General features: G+C 54.0%; 1 protein-coding gene across 1 annotated transcript; it reads left to right on the top strand.

Annotated features, from left to right (window-relative positions):
* Nucleotides 1-4,440: 4,440 nt before the first annotated feature.
* On the top strand, nt 4,441-4,846 carry LOC120390584 (myeloid cell surface antigen CD33-like). The gene has a single exon (XM_039513317.1). The coding sequence runs from the start codon at nt 4,445-4,447 to the stop codon at nt 4,844-4,846; it is 402 nt and encodes a 133-aa protein (XP_039369251.1). The 5' UTR covers nt 4,441-4,444.
* The last annotated feature ends 9,729 nt before the right edge of the window (nt 4,847-14,575 follow it).

The following is a 14,575-nucleotide window of genomic DNA, read 5'->3' as shown; positions in this document are numbered from 1 at the left end:
TCCCCAGCTCCAATCTCTCAGCCTCCTTCCCGAGAACATCTGAGGGCAGCAGAGGGATGGTAGGAAATGGAACTGCCGGTGGGTTCCCCTTCCCCATACGGGTGGTTTTGGGGGGCAGGGAGGGCAGGTATTGTAGAGGGGGCAGTTATAGATATCCCAGGCTGAGCACATACGTGCAAACTTCTCACCCATAGTCCAACTGTGCTCACTCCATTGTGCTGACCCAGCTCCATGTGGGGCAAAATGGGGTGTATGTGTGGGGCACAGACCCCCTGGAGATCCCAGATACTCTACAGGGGCAGGGCAGCCCCCCACGGATGGGGATTGAGTCTGGATCTCTCAGGGCCGGCCCCTTCCCCTCCAGCCCTGGGCAACGGGGCCGTCCCACCCTGCTTTGGCAGGGGATGGTGCATGGGCCATGGGGGATCCAAGCTGAGACCCGCCCAGCTCACTGCAGTGGATGGGGGAGGGGGAGGCAGGAGTGAGAGGTCTGTACCATTTTATCAGGTAAAGACGGGGGGAAGGTGTGAGTGGCCCAATTCACATGTGAGGAGGGGAAGGCGGGAGTGGGCCCCACCATTCTCACAAGAAGGAAGAGGATGGAGGGTCTGTAACACTGACAAGGAGGAGAGTCCCAGCTGCAGAAGGAGCAGGGTGGAGCGGGGGAGGGGGGAATGCAGCTGTGGGGCAGAGGGCAGCATTAGCGCCCCACCCTGTCTGCAGAGTTCACTGTGCGTTGTGTGAAGAAATACAGCCTTACATTTCTTTTAAACCTGCCGCCTATTCATTTCGTTTGGGGACTTCTAGTTCCTGTGTTATGGGAAGGAGTAAATCATACCACCGCATTTACTGTCTCCACACTAGTCAGGGTTTTACAGACATCTATCATATCCCCCCTTAGGCATATCTTTTCCAAGCTGAACAGTCCCAGTTTTATTAATCTCTCCTTCTGTGAAACCCGTTCCACTCCCATCATCATTTTTGTTGCCCTTTTCTGAATCTTTTCTAATTCCGATTTGAGATGGGGCCTCCAGAACTGCACGCAGTATTCAAGATGTGAGTGTTACCATGGAGTTATATAGGGGCAATATGATATTTTCTGTCTTATTATCTATCCCATTCTTAATGATGCCCAACAAATTCTTTTGATGACCGCTGCACATTGAGTGGGTGTTTTCAGAGAACTCTCCATAGTGACTCTCAGATCTCTTCCTTGAGTGGTAACAGCTAATTTATACCCCACCACTTTATATGTCTAGTTGGGATTATGTTTCCCAATGTGCATTACTTTTCATTTATTAACATTGAATTTCATCTGCCATTTTGTTACCCAGTCACCCAGTTTGGTGAGATCCCTTTGTAGCTCTTTGCGGTCAGCTTTGAACTTAACTATCTTGAGAAGTTTTGTATCATCTGCAAATTGTTCCACCTCACTGGTTACCCCGTTTTCCAGATCAGTTATGAACATGTTGAACAGCCCTGGTCCCGGTACAGACCCCGGAGAGACACCACTATTCACCTCTCTCCACTGTGAAAATTAGCCATTTATTCCTGCCCTTTGTTTGCTATCTTTTAACCAGTCACTGATCCAGGAGAGGATCTTCCCACTTATCCCATGACAGCTCACTTTGCATAGGAGCCTTTTGGGAGGAAACTTGTCCTAGGCTTTCTGAAAATCTAATTACATGGACTGGGTCACCCTTGTCCACATGCTGTTGACTCTCTCCAAAAATTCTAGTAGTTTGGTGAACCATGATTTCCCTTTACAAAAACCATATTGAGTCTTCCCCAACAAATCTCTGCATATGATCATTCTGCTCTTTGCTATTCTTTCACTTTACTATAATTTCAACCAGTTTGCCCATCACTAAAGTTAGGCTTATTGGCCTTCAAATGCCAGGATCACCCCTGGAGCCTTTTTTAAAAATTGGTGTCACATTCGCTCTCCTCCAATCATCTGGTACAGAAGCTGATTTAAATGAAAGTTAGTAGTGCTGCAATCTCACATTTGAGTTCCGTCAGACGTCTTCTCCAGCTTCCTTATGAGAATGTCATGTGGGACTGTGTCAAAAGCCTTGCTGAAGTGCAGGTATGTTATGTCCACTGCTTTCCCCCAGCTCCCAACCACTTACCTCGTCAAAGAAGGAAACAAAGCTGGTTTGGCAGGATTTGTTCTTGGTAAATCCATGCTGGTGATCACCCTTTCATCCTCACAAATTGAATATTTTATACATTGTTCTAGTGGCTTTCCAGGTGTCGAGGTCAGGCTGACAGGTCTATAGTTCCCCGGCTCCTCCCTTTTCCCCTTTTAAGGATGGCCCCACTGTTAGCCCTTCCCCCATCTTCTGGGACCTCTCCTATTATCCAGGAGTTTGCAAATATTATTGCCAATGGCTCCAAGATTTCTTCGACTAATTCCTTCAGCCCCCTGGGTTGAACAGCTTCCTGCCCCACTGATCTGAATTAATTCAAATTAGCCGGAACATCTCTGACGTGTTCTTTACTGATCCCAATCTGCCGCCCTTCCTCTTTGTTGTCTGTGGTAACTTCATTGGTTGCCTGCTCACATGTTGTTTTACACTGAAGCAAAGCAGGCACTGAGCAGTACTGTCTTCTGACCATCTTCTGTCACCAGATCAGAATTTTCTGGCAGCTCTCATGATTCTTAGAGGAAAATCTCAGGGTTTATTTTGCCAATTTAAGGATTTTTTAGCCTATGATCTCTCAGGATCATGTGGTGATTTGGGATTTTCTGAGGAGGGGGAAGTCACTGTACTGCCAGCAGCCCGAGATCAGCCCCCTGCAGGGCCCAGCAGTACTGATGGTCCCTCAGGTAGATCTGTGTCCCCAAACAGCCTCTGCTCTCGCACTTCTCACCCCCCACGTCTGTCTCTAGGTCTGTCCCAGCCAGATGCCCCAGCCATGGGCAGAGCCCTGATGCCCCACCATGATGCCGGGGAAAGGGAGCTCCCGACTCAGGGCCCCTTCTGGAGAGCAGGGGGTCCTGCCATACTGAGGGTCCTGATCCTCACCCTGCCCTGGAGGGGTAAGTAAGCAGCACCTTCAGCCCCAGTACAGGGGGAAGGGCAGAACCTGCACTAAGTGGGGCCAGGTCTGTCCCAGGACTTGGAAGGGAGACTGGCCAGAGGGGGAGGGGACCCCAGTGCCCGAGTGTGGTGCTAGGCGCCGCTGAGTGACAGGGACTGGGGGCAGGGGGCTTGATGTAGGGAGGGATGGAAACTAAACGGAGTGAGAATTGGTCAAGGACCCAGGGCTGGGCTCAGATGGGGCTGCAGGTCGGGAGTGAGGGGCATTGATAGATCTCGAGAGGGAGTTGAGCTGAAGTTAGGGTTTACTGGCCTTCAACTGCTGGGATCACTCACAGGACACTCTGGGGATTTGGGGTTTGCTGAGGAGGGGAGGTCCCTGCGCTGCCAGCAGCCCCAGATCAGCCCCCTGCAGAGCCCAGCAGCACTGAGGGTCCCCCAGGCAGATCTGTGTCCCCAGACAGCCTCTGCTCTCACACTTCCCACTCCCCATTGATCTCTACATCTGTCCCAGCCGGATGCCCCAGCCATGGGCAGAGCCCTGATGCCACAGGAGGATGCCAGGGAAAGGGAGCTTCCACGTTAGGGGGAAGGGCAGAACCGGCGCTAAGCAGGGCCAGGTCTGTCCCAGGACTTGGACAACGGGGGGAGGGGAGACAAGTTCCCCAGTGTGGTGCTAGGGGGTGCTGAGTGACAGGGAGCGGGGGCAGGGGGGGTCGATGTGGGGAGGGATCGAAACTAAATGGAGTGAGAATTGGTCGAGGACCCAGGGCTGGGCTCGCAGGGGGCTGCAGGTCGGGAGTGAGGGGCACTGGCAGAGCTCTGGGGGCAGGGCCGGCTCTAACATTTTTGGCGCCCCAAGCAAAAACAAGGAGCGCCGCTCCCCTCCGAGCATCACGCCACCCAAGGCCCCGCCCCCGAGCGTCACATAAGCCCCTCCCCCCGAGCATCGCCCGGCCCAGTCCCTACCCCGAGCGTCGCCCCGCCCAAGTCCCCGCCCCCTGAGCCTCTCGTCGCCTAAGCCCCGCCCCCGAGCGTCGCATCGCGCAAGGTCCCGCGTCTCGTGGCCCAAGTCCCCGCCCCGAGTGTCGCGTGGCCCAAGTCCCCGCCCCGAGCGTCGCGTCGCCCAAGTCCCCGCCCCCCCGAGTGTCGTGTCGCCCAAGTCCCCGCCCCCACAACAGGGCACCCCGCCTCCTAAGCCCCGCCTCCTCCCAGCGCCGCCTGGCCAAACAAAAACAATCCCCTAGTGCTGCGCTCTCCCGTGCTTGGCAGGCTGGTGCCTGGAGCCGGCCCTGTCTGGGGGGAGCTCAGGGTTGGTCTCTGCTCTCTATGGGTCCCACTTCGATCCCTCCCCGCCCCCTGCAGGGTCCCTGTCCCAGCTGCCAGGATTTACCCTGATGGTGCCGCAGTTGGTGTCGGTGCAGGAGGGTCTCTGCATTCTCGTCTCCTGCACCTTCACGTACCCAGCCTCGTACGACACCGACAATCCCTCGGCCCAGCTATCCGGATTGTGGTACAAGGAGCCTGCTACTATGGGCCAGGATCGTCCTGTGGCCAGCAGTGCCAAAAGCTTGGGGGTGTCGCAGGAGACCCAGGGCCGGTTCCGGCTGACGGGGGATCCAGCGCGCGGCGACTGCTCCCTGCAAATCAGTGATGCCCGACGGATGGATGCCGGGAGATATTTCTTTAGCTTCGAGAAAGGCCTGTTAGATCACACTTACCGCTCCAATTCCGATGGCACTGACCCTGTGGTCACGGTCTCTGTGCCAGGTAAGTGCAGCCGCAGTCACTGCTTGTGAGGGTTCCCCCCAATCTGAGCTCTGGGGTACAGATGTGGGGACCTGCCTCAAAGACCCCTTAAGGTTATGTTCTACCAGCTTCAGTTAAAAACTTCCCCAAGGCACAAATTCCTTCCCTTGTCCTTGGACGCTATTGCTGCCACCACCAAGTGAGTTATAGAAAAACCTAGGGAAGGTTCACTTGGAATCCCTGTCCTCCCAAAATATCCCCCCAAACCCCTTCACCCCCTTTCCTGTGGAGGCTTGAGAATAATGTACCAAACAATTGGTTAGTAATGTGAGCACAGACCTGTCTTCAGGAAACTGACAATCAATCATGTTCTTAAAAGAAGAATTTTATATATAGAGAGAGAGAAATAGAATCACACCTGCAAAATCAGTGTGGAAGGTAACTTCACAGGGTAAATAAAAGATTTCAAACACAGAGGATTCCCCTCTGGCTCAGCTTCACAGTTACAAAAACAAGAATCAAACTACATCTGTAGCATAGGAAAATTCACAAGCTAAAACACAAGATAACCTAGTGCCTTTCTTTGCCTCCTTACAATGTCTGTGGTTTTAGATCTATTATTCCAGGTATATTTGCAGGAGATGTTGTACCTGCTCGGTCTCTCCCTCTATCCAGAGAGGGAACAACAAAGAGAGCTACAAACAAATCCTCCCCCCACCCCCACAGATTTGAAAGTTTCTTCCTTCCTCATTGGTCCTTCTGGTAAGGTGCCAACTAGGTTATCTGAGATGATGAATCCCTTACAGGGAAGGCGATTTAGTACAGCTGCCAAAGAGGGATTTGATGCTACTGCACACAGAGAGTTGTTACTCTTCCCTCTATATTTATGACACCGCTCATCAGCCCCTCTGAGCCAGCCAGTCCCCGCCCTGGGGCCAGATTGGGGCCGCGCCCCTAGAGGGGAAAGGCCCCGTGTCCCCGAGTGATTCTCTCCCCTCTCCCCGTGTCTGAGGGCTGACGGAGGAGCCAGAGATCCAGATCTCACCAGCGCGGGGGCTGCCAGGGACGCTGCTGGCCGGGGAGCCAGTGACTGTGACCTGCACGGCCCCTGGGCGCTGCTCCGGGCCCCCTCCCCGAGTCACCTGGATGGGGCCGTTCAGCGACACAGCCCGGAACGTCTCAGCCCAGCTGGCGAACGGCACCTGGACCCACAGCTCCGCGCTCAGCTTCACGCCCGGCCTGGGGGACCACGGCAAAGAGCTCGTCTGCAGCGTCACCTACAGGCCACCACAGGGACCTTCCACCCGCAGAACCGTCCGGCTCCACGTCGGCTGTGAGTGACCCCCCAAGCCCCTCCACGCCGGCTCCCAGCCCCCTCTGCTGGGATCCCCACCTCCGGGATCCCCAGCCCTGCCCTCCAGCCCCTCCCCCAACTCAGCCCTGTGCTGGGATCCCCACCCCCCACCAGGCACCCTCAGCCAATTCTACTCCCAGACGCCTTCCCTCCACACCGTGCAGCCCCTTCTCCCTTGGGATCTTCACCCCTTCCTGCACTCCTTGGCTATGGCTCCCCTCCCATCTACACCCCCAGATACCCAGGCCCTTCTCTTCTGGGATCCTCTCTACCCCTGACCTGCCCTGCCCCCAGAATCCTCCTGTTCCGGGATCCACTCCCGCATTCCAGTCCCCCATTGCTGGGATGCCCCCCGTCATCCCAGCCACCCCAGTTCCCTCTGAGATCCCCCTAGGCTGTCCCACCACATCTTCTCCACCCCCTCCCCTTCCTGCCGGGATCGGTGGATGCTCTATATGGGGCACAGTGTTAAGGGGACCCAGTAACTGTCCAGCACTAAACTCGCTCCAGGGTCGGTGCCCAGAGAACTCGGCCCGCCCTGCCCCAGGGCAAATCCCCGTTAAATGGCCTGTGACCCTCGCACTGCAGATCCAGGGCAGAGGGTAAATCAGCGGCTGCCTGTGTGACGTGAAGGATCAATTCAGGCATCAGTGTAAGGACGGCCCTTGTTCCCTTCAGCCGGAGGGAGATTTAGAAGGAACCTGCCCCCAAGTCCCCCGCCCCCGTGTCTGAGCCCAGGCCCCATCCCGACCCCGAACTGTTGTGTATTTGGTTGTCATGGGTTTTGTTACTATGGCAACTGAGTTAGACTATTAAGGGATAGCTCTGCCGTTTTCAACCGACTGAGTGAGCTCTCTGTATTTCTGTAAATAAAATGGAGGTTTTGGTTAGCTGCCTGCTCTCTGGCCTCAAGTGATTGCTTCCTACACCGGCCGCCCCAAGGATATAACACTGGCGACGAGGGTGAGACTCCGGTGCTGCTCCAGTAACAGAAGGAAGTAGAAGTTAAGGTAAAGAACAAACAAACAAAAAAGCTGCTTGTTTGCACTGACTGTGAAAGTGAAACTAAAAATCATGGCTACTCTGACCAGGCCCCTGGAGCCTTTTGATGAGAATACAGAGCAGTGGCCTGTGTATACTGAGCGTTTTGAGCTTTTTGGTATTGCAAATGACATTACAGAAGCGAAGAAGGTGCCAATATTCTTAACTGTTGTAGGGGCTAAAACCTACTCTCTGCTACGCAGCTTACTACACCCTGTTAAGCCTGAGACTAAATCTTACAGTGACATTGTGGAAATCCTGGAGTCTCATTTCTCCCCAAAACCACTGGTAATTGCTGAAAGATATAGGTTCCACAAAAGAGACCAAAAGGAAGATGAAACAGTTGTACAATTTGTAGCAATTTTAAAAAAGCTAGCAGAACACTGTGAATTTAAAGAGATGTTAAATGATGCCCTGCGTGACAGGTTAGTGTGTGGCCTCTCCAGTTAAGCTATACGGAAGTGCCTACTGACAGAGGCTCAGCTTACATTACAGAAGGCTGTTGATATTGCTGTCTCCATGGAACTGGCTACAAGGGAGGCACAATACATCGGTGTATCCCCTAGGGTGCAAAAAGTGTCCCAAGAACTGACCCACAAAACGGTGCAGAGTCAAGAATGTTACCGCTGTGGTAAGCTGGGTCACCAGGCATCAGAATGCTGGTGTAAGGACCCGATGTGTCGACACTGTGGCAAAAAGGGACACATTGAGTATGCCTGTAAACAAAAGAAAAAGAGGCCTGTGGTGTGGCCGACAAAAAGAGGAACCTTGCATACTCTAGAGCAGACCCAGGATGATCAAGGAGACACCTCATTACAAGAGGAAGTGCCACTGCATGTTTTGTCTTTGGCAGCGGGCTCACATGAATACTGGGTAACCCCCTTATTGGAGGGCAAACCTATATGCATGGTACTAGACACCGGTGCAGCTGTCTCGCTGGTTCCTGAGACTGTGTATAGGGAAAAGCTACAGCATCTTCCGCTTAAGGCAACAAAAACTGTGCTGAAGACGTATACGGGTGAAGCTGTGCCCATGTTGGGCACTATTGATGTTGAGGTGGAGCTCAATGGACAGGCGGCTAAATTGCCACTGTTTGTGGTGAGAGGTGACTACCCAGCCTTAATGGGTAGGTCTTGGCTTGGGAAGATTCAGCTGAACTGGGCAGAAGTGCACCGGATGACTAAAGAAGAAACCAGTCTAACCCCTATACTAAGGAAACATGCTGCTGTTTTTGGAGATGATTTGGGAAGTATGAAGGGAATCACTGTGACATTGAACATTAAACCTGGCAGTCCACCAAAATATCTGAAAGCCCGAACTGTGCCATATGCCATCAGGCCAAAAGTTGAAGCAGACCTGGAGCGCCTGGTCACCAATGGAGTCCTAATACCAGTTACCCATAGCTCATGGGCCACTCCTATCATTCCAATAGTGAAGAAAGATGGCTCTCTCCGGATTTGCGTTGATTTTAAAGTCACTGTCAACCCAGTGTTGTGTGCAGAGCAATACCCGCTTCCCCGCATCGATGATCTCTTCGCAGGCCTGGCTGGGGGACAAAAGTTCAGTAAGATTGATCTGAGTCAAGCGTATTTACAGATGCACGTCGATGAAAAGTCCCAAGAGCTGTTGACTATTGTGACTCATAAGGGGCTTTATCGATACTGTCGCCTACCCTTCGGAATCACATCGGCTCCCGCCCTGTTCCAGAGGACTATGGACCAGATCTTGTGTGGCTTGTCAGGAGTTCAGTGCTATCTGGATGATATCCTGGTCACTGGAAGAAATGAAGAGGATCACTTAAAGAATTTAGAGGCTACCCTACAAAGACTGGAAGAGTATGGCCTACGAGTTCGCAAAGACAAGTGTGAATTCTTCAAGCCCTCTGTTGAATATTTGGGACACATCATCGATTCTGCAGGTCTTCATAAGGCCCCTGCAAAAGTTAAAGCTATTGTGGAGGCTCCCCCACCTCGAAATGTAAGCCAGCTGCGCTCATTTCTAGGACTACTGAACTATTATGGAAAGTTCATCTCACAGTTAGCCACACTGCTAAAACCACTTCATGAGCTCCTTGGGCAGAACAAGGCCTGGAAGTGGACTGAAGCCTGTGATGTTGCATTTAACAAAGCTAAGGATGCATTGTTAAATTCTGAAGTTCTAACGCACTTTGATCCATCCTTACCCCTGCAATTGGCCTGCGATGCTTCCCCTTATGGAGTGGGAGCAGTCGTGTCACACATTATGCCTTCGGGAGAAGAAAGACCTATTGCTTTTGCTTCACGCACTCTAAGCAAAGCAGAAACTAACTACGCCCAAATCGAACGTGAGGCATTAGGAATTGTTTTTGGAATTAGGAAGTTTCATCAGTACCTGTTTGGGCGAAAGTTTACTCTTCTTACAGACCATCGACCTCTGACATCAATTTTTGGACCCTACACAGGCATTCCCCCATTAGCTGCTAGTCGTATGCAACGTTGGGCATTGATACTTTCTGCACACACATATGAAATCAAATATCGGAAATCCACTCTACACGGCAATGCAGATGGCCTCTCAAGGTTGCCTTTACCGGTCAAACATCAAGATAGTGCCCAAAAGGAAATCTTCTACTTTGAACAGGTAGAGAATACACCCATCACTGCTACTCAGATAAAGAAGGCAACCCGCGTTGACCCAGTATTATCCCAAGTTATGGACCTGGTGATGCATGGAAAATCTCGACAAACCTCTCCGGTCTCACCCGACCTTGTTCCCTACATGTCCAGGCGGACGGAGTTATCGGTTCAATCTGGTTGTTTGTTGTGGGGGAGGCGTGTCATTATTCCACCACCCCTGAGATCACAGATGTTAGAACAGCTACATTCCGGTCACTGTGGAATAGTGCGCATGAAGGAAATTGCACGAAGCTATTTTTGGTGGCCTAGATTGGACAGTGCTATTGAAGAGAAGGCAAAGCTTGTATGTCATGTCAGGGTGTAAGAAATGCACCCCAGTGGGCACCCCTACACCCATGGGACTGGCCTGAAAACCCGTGGCAACGTATTCACGTTGACTTTGCTGGCCCCCTTGAAGGAAGCATGTTCTTGGTGGCAGTAGATGCCCATTCTAAATGGCCAGAAGTCTCTATAATGCAGTCCACTACTGCAGAGAGTACTATCAAAAACTACGAGGACTCTTTAGTCGTTTTGGTCTGCCAGAACAACTTGTGAGCGACAACGGACCGCAGTTTGTCTCTCAGGAGTTTCAAAATTTTATGAAGGCAAATGGGATACACACATCACGTCAGCACCATATCATCCGTCCACCAACGGATTAGCTGAAAGATTTGTGCAGACAATGAAAACGCTTTGAAATCAGCAAAGGACAACACTCCATTCAAAAGCGTCTGGATACCTTCTTACTTTCCTATAGAAACACACCTCATGCTACGACCCTGGCTTCCCCAGCCTTTCTAATGATGGGACGACAGCTGCGCACTTGCTTTGATCTGCTGAAACCTTCTGAACCCAGACAAACTGTGCAACATCAGCAGCAATATCAAGTCATCAGACGGGCACCCAGAGCAAAAGACCGAACCTTTAGCCCAGGACAGCCAGTTTTGGCTCGGAATTATACTTCCAGAGCTAAATGGGTCCCGGCCACAGTCATCACTCAAACAGGACCTGTTTCCTATACAGTCCGGACTGCAGAGAATCTTACCTGGAGGCGACATGTAGATCAGCTGTTGCCAGGTCATGCCAGTCTTCAGGACCCATCTGCAGTTGAGGGGTCTGACTTCACCCCTCCTGGTGAGACACCGAATCATGAGTCACCTGTTCCTGACTGTTCTCCTCCATCACTGCCGGTAGCTGAGATACCCCTTTGCCCAGCACGAGCTGATACCACCTCCTGACCTATTCGTGCTGCGGACCCTGAGCCCCTAGTACTTTCGGGTGCAACAACACCAGAAGTTCGCCGTAATCCACCTAGAGACAGAAGGCCTCCTCATCGGCTGGATCTTTAGCTAGGGCGAACCCACGGTTATGGGGCAAAATAATCCCCAGGGTTTAGCCGGGAATGGAGGCAGTCTACCCTCCTTCTCTAGTTTAGTGTGTGTTTTATTTAGGGGATGTTCTTATTAGGGGGGGAGGAATATGTTGTGTATTTGGTTGTCATGGGTTTTGCTACTATGGCAACTGAGTTAGACTATTAAGGGATAGCTCAGCCGGTTTCAACCGGCTGAGTGAGCTCTCTGTATTTCTGTAAATAAAATGGAGGTTTTGGTTAGCTGCCTGCTCTCTGGCCTCAAGTGATTGCTTCCTACACCGGCCGCCCCAAGGATATAACACGAACGTCTACACAGACTTCGGAGGAAACGTCCGTGCTGCAATCAGAGACCCGCAGCCTGAGCCCCGCGAGCCCGACCCAACGGACCCAAGCTCTGAGCCTCGGTGCCGCCGAGCTTTGAGGGCAGTGGGGACGGACCCTGCCAAGCCTGGCCTGCCGGTATCAAAGTCCGGCTGTTCTGGATGTTGATTTCAGACGCCCCTCTGGGCGTAGCTGGGCTGTAAAATACCCAGGCCTGGCCGGCCAAGCCCGGGGGCAAAAGGAGAGGGCTGAGGAGAGACAAACCGAGGGGGGAAGGCAAAGGACCCATGATGGGGGTGTCTGATGTCCCTGGTGGAGGCTGGGTCTGGGGTGGGGGTGGAAGTGGGGTTATTTAGACCCCTGGCTCTGTCCCGCCCTGGGGAGGACACGTTTGGGGAGCAGGACGCTGAATGCCCAGGCGCCTGGCAGACGGTGACGCTCGCTCAAGCACCCAGGCTGAAGCAGCCCGGCCCCTCGTTAGTGACTCTGCCAATTACGCCCAATTTTGACCAACCAGTTTTGGTCCCTTGGGTTTCCATTTCCCACGGTTCTGGTTCCCCGGCGTGACCCTAACCCGGCCCCTGGGTTCCGTCAGGCGCCTCTTGAGTCGGGCTCAGTCGGGTCTGTTGCTTCCCTTCCCTGCCCACGGGCCGTGTGTCACTTCAGATACTTTCCCATCCCCCAGCTGTGCTCTCGCCCATGGCCAGTTTGCTCTGTGCCCGGAGGGGAGAGCCCAAGGTAGCTGCAGGGCAGTGGGGAGGGTGGTGGGGGGAGCAGGCCCGGTGCCCTCTATCTCCAGCCTGTAGGGGGCACTAGGGGGCGCTGGGCAGCAGGAAGGAGATGGGTTAGGTCCCAATCTGTGCGATGGAGACCTGCTACCATGGAAAGGTACCGAGATTGTGCACCCACCCCAGAGCTGGCTACTCGGTGAGTCGTGCCCGTATAGCCAGCCCCCATACCCCACCCAAGAGGTGGCTGCATCTCGGCGCCTTGCAGGGGGGGAATCTCTGAGGGGGCCTAACCTGCCCATTCTTCTCTTCCAATGCCAGATGCGTGGGGAGCTGAGGGCGACGTCGTGTCTCTGGAGACCCATGAGGGCGACTCCCTGAGTCTGAGCTGTGAGGCTGGGAGTAGAGCCGATGCCACCCTGAGCTGGGCCAAGGGGAACGAGTCCCTGAGCCCTGGCCAGCGTGGGGCCAGGTGCCTGGAGCTGCTGAATCTCAGCCCAGGGGATGCTGGGGAGTATTGGTGCTGGGCGAAGAATCCCTTTGGGTCGGCCAGCCGGGCCCTGCATGTGCATGTGCAGTGTAAGGCTCTAGGGGGCGCCGTGCGCAGGGATCAGTTTGCAGGATCAGTGGGGGTGCTTGGCTGCAGGGTGTGGGGTGGAGAGTTGGGGGGGCGCCGTGCTGGGGGGAGTGGGGAGAGGCTCACAGCTCATGGCCAGGGAGGGCGACTCCCTGCAGTTCCTCTTCTCCATCACCAGCAGCTCCACTGCTGTGCAGGGCTGGGTGAGGGGGGGGGCAAGCCGTCGAGGGTTCCTGCCCCATGGGGGAGAATCAGCTGCAGCTGGAGCTGCCCAACATGATGGCCGAGGATGGGGGGCTGTACAGGTGCTGGGCCAAGAGAAAGGAGAGCTCTGCCCAGGGGACGTTCCAGCTGCTTGTCTTTCTGAGTGGGGTTAACCCAGAGGACTCCCTGGGTTTCTCTTTCTGACTGTTGTTGCTGTGTCTCCTGCTCTCCCCAGACAGCCCACGGCCGGGAACCGGGCTGAACTCGTCCTGCCAGCGCCAGGGGCCCAACGTCAGCTGCAGCTGCTCCCTGCGCTCTCAGCCCCCACCCTTGCTCCAGTGGCAGGTGGACGGGGAGCCCCTGGCTGGGAACGGCTCACGGGGGGCCCTGCAGGTCAGCTCCTGGGCGCAGGGGGACGAGGCCGTCAGCACCCTGAGCTGGATGGGGGGTGGTGATGGAAGCCACCAGATCTTTTGCCTCGGCTCCAACACCCATGGGTTTCATATTTTACTGCTGAACCCACCGGAAACAGGTGAGAGTCCTACCCCTCTAGGGGGCGCTGGATCTAACTTGGCCTGAGGGTGGGGGATTGGATTCCTCAGGCAGCAGGGAATGGGGTATGGGGCTTATCCCCTCTAGGGGGCGCTGGCTCTGACCCAGCTCCAGGGGAGGGACTGGTTGTCTCAGGGGGCTGGGAATTTCCCCTCTAGGGGGCGCTGGCTTGTATCCGGCCCCAGGGTGGGGGCTGGCTGGCTCGGGGCAGGGGTTGCAGGGCTCTATCCCCGACTCTTGGCTTCTTCCAGCTCCCACAGGTGGCCTCACTCGGGCATTTATCGAAATCAGCTGCAAACTCATCTTCGTGGCGACTGGATTCTTCCTGGCCTATTACCTCACCCTGCTCTATTACAGACGGTAACTCAGCTACTGACCCACTTACCGACCTACCCACCTAGCTACCAACCCACTGATCCACCAATCTACCAACTTACCAGCCTGCCTAGCTGCCAACCCACTGACCCATCCATCTACCCACATAACACCCCACCTAGCTACCTTCCTACGAACTTACCATCCCACTCAACAACCCACCTACCATCCCACCCCCCTACATACCCACCTTCCTACCTATGTAAACATTGACCCACCCACCTTCCTACTACCCCCCCCCAGCTACCAATGCACTGACCCAACCACCCACTGAGATACCCATGTACGCACTCACCTACCTCCTATCTGTCTATCCAACTGTCAGCTTTCCCTCCCCACTCTAAACTCTGGGGTACAGATATGGGGACCCACATGAAAGACCCCCTAATCTTATATTCCACCATCTTAGATTAAAAACTTCCCCGAGTCACAAATTCCTTTCCTTGTCCTTGGACGGTATTGCTGCCACCACCAAGTGATTTAAACAAATATTCAGGGAGGCGTCACTTGGAGCCCTATCCACACCCCCCCCCAAACATCCCCCAAGCCTCTTTACCTGCTTTCCTGGGGAGGCTTGAGAATAACGTACCAACCAATAGGT

Source organism: Mauremys reevesii, linkage group 24 (assembly GCF_016161935.1).
Source record: "Mauremys reevesii isolate NIE-2019 linkage group 24, ASM1616193v1, whole genome shotgun sequence".
Lineage (NCBI taxonomy): Eukaryota > Metazoa > Chordata > Testudines > Geoemydidae > Mauremys > Mauremys reevesii.
Note: the sequence above shows the minus strand (reverse complement) of the source record. Positions and strands in the feature narration are given on the sequence as shown.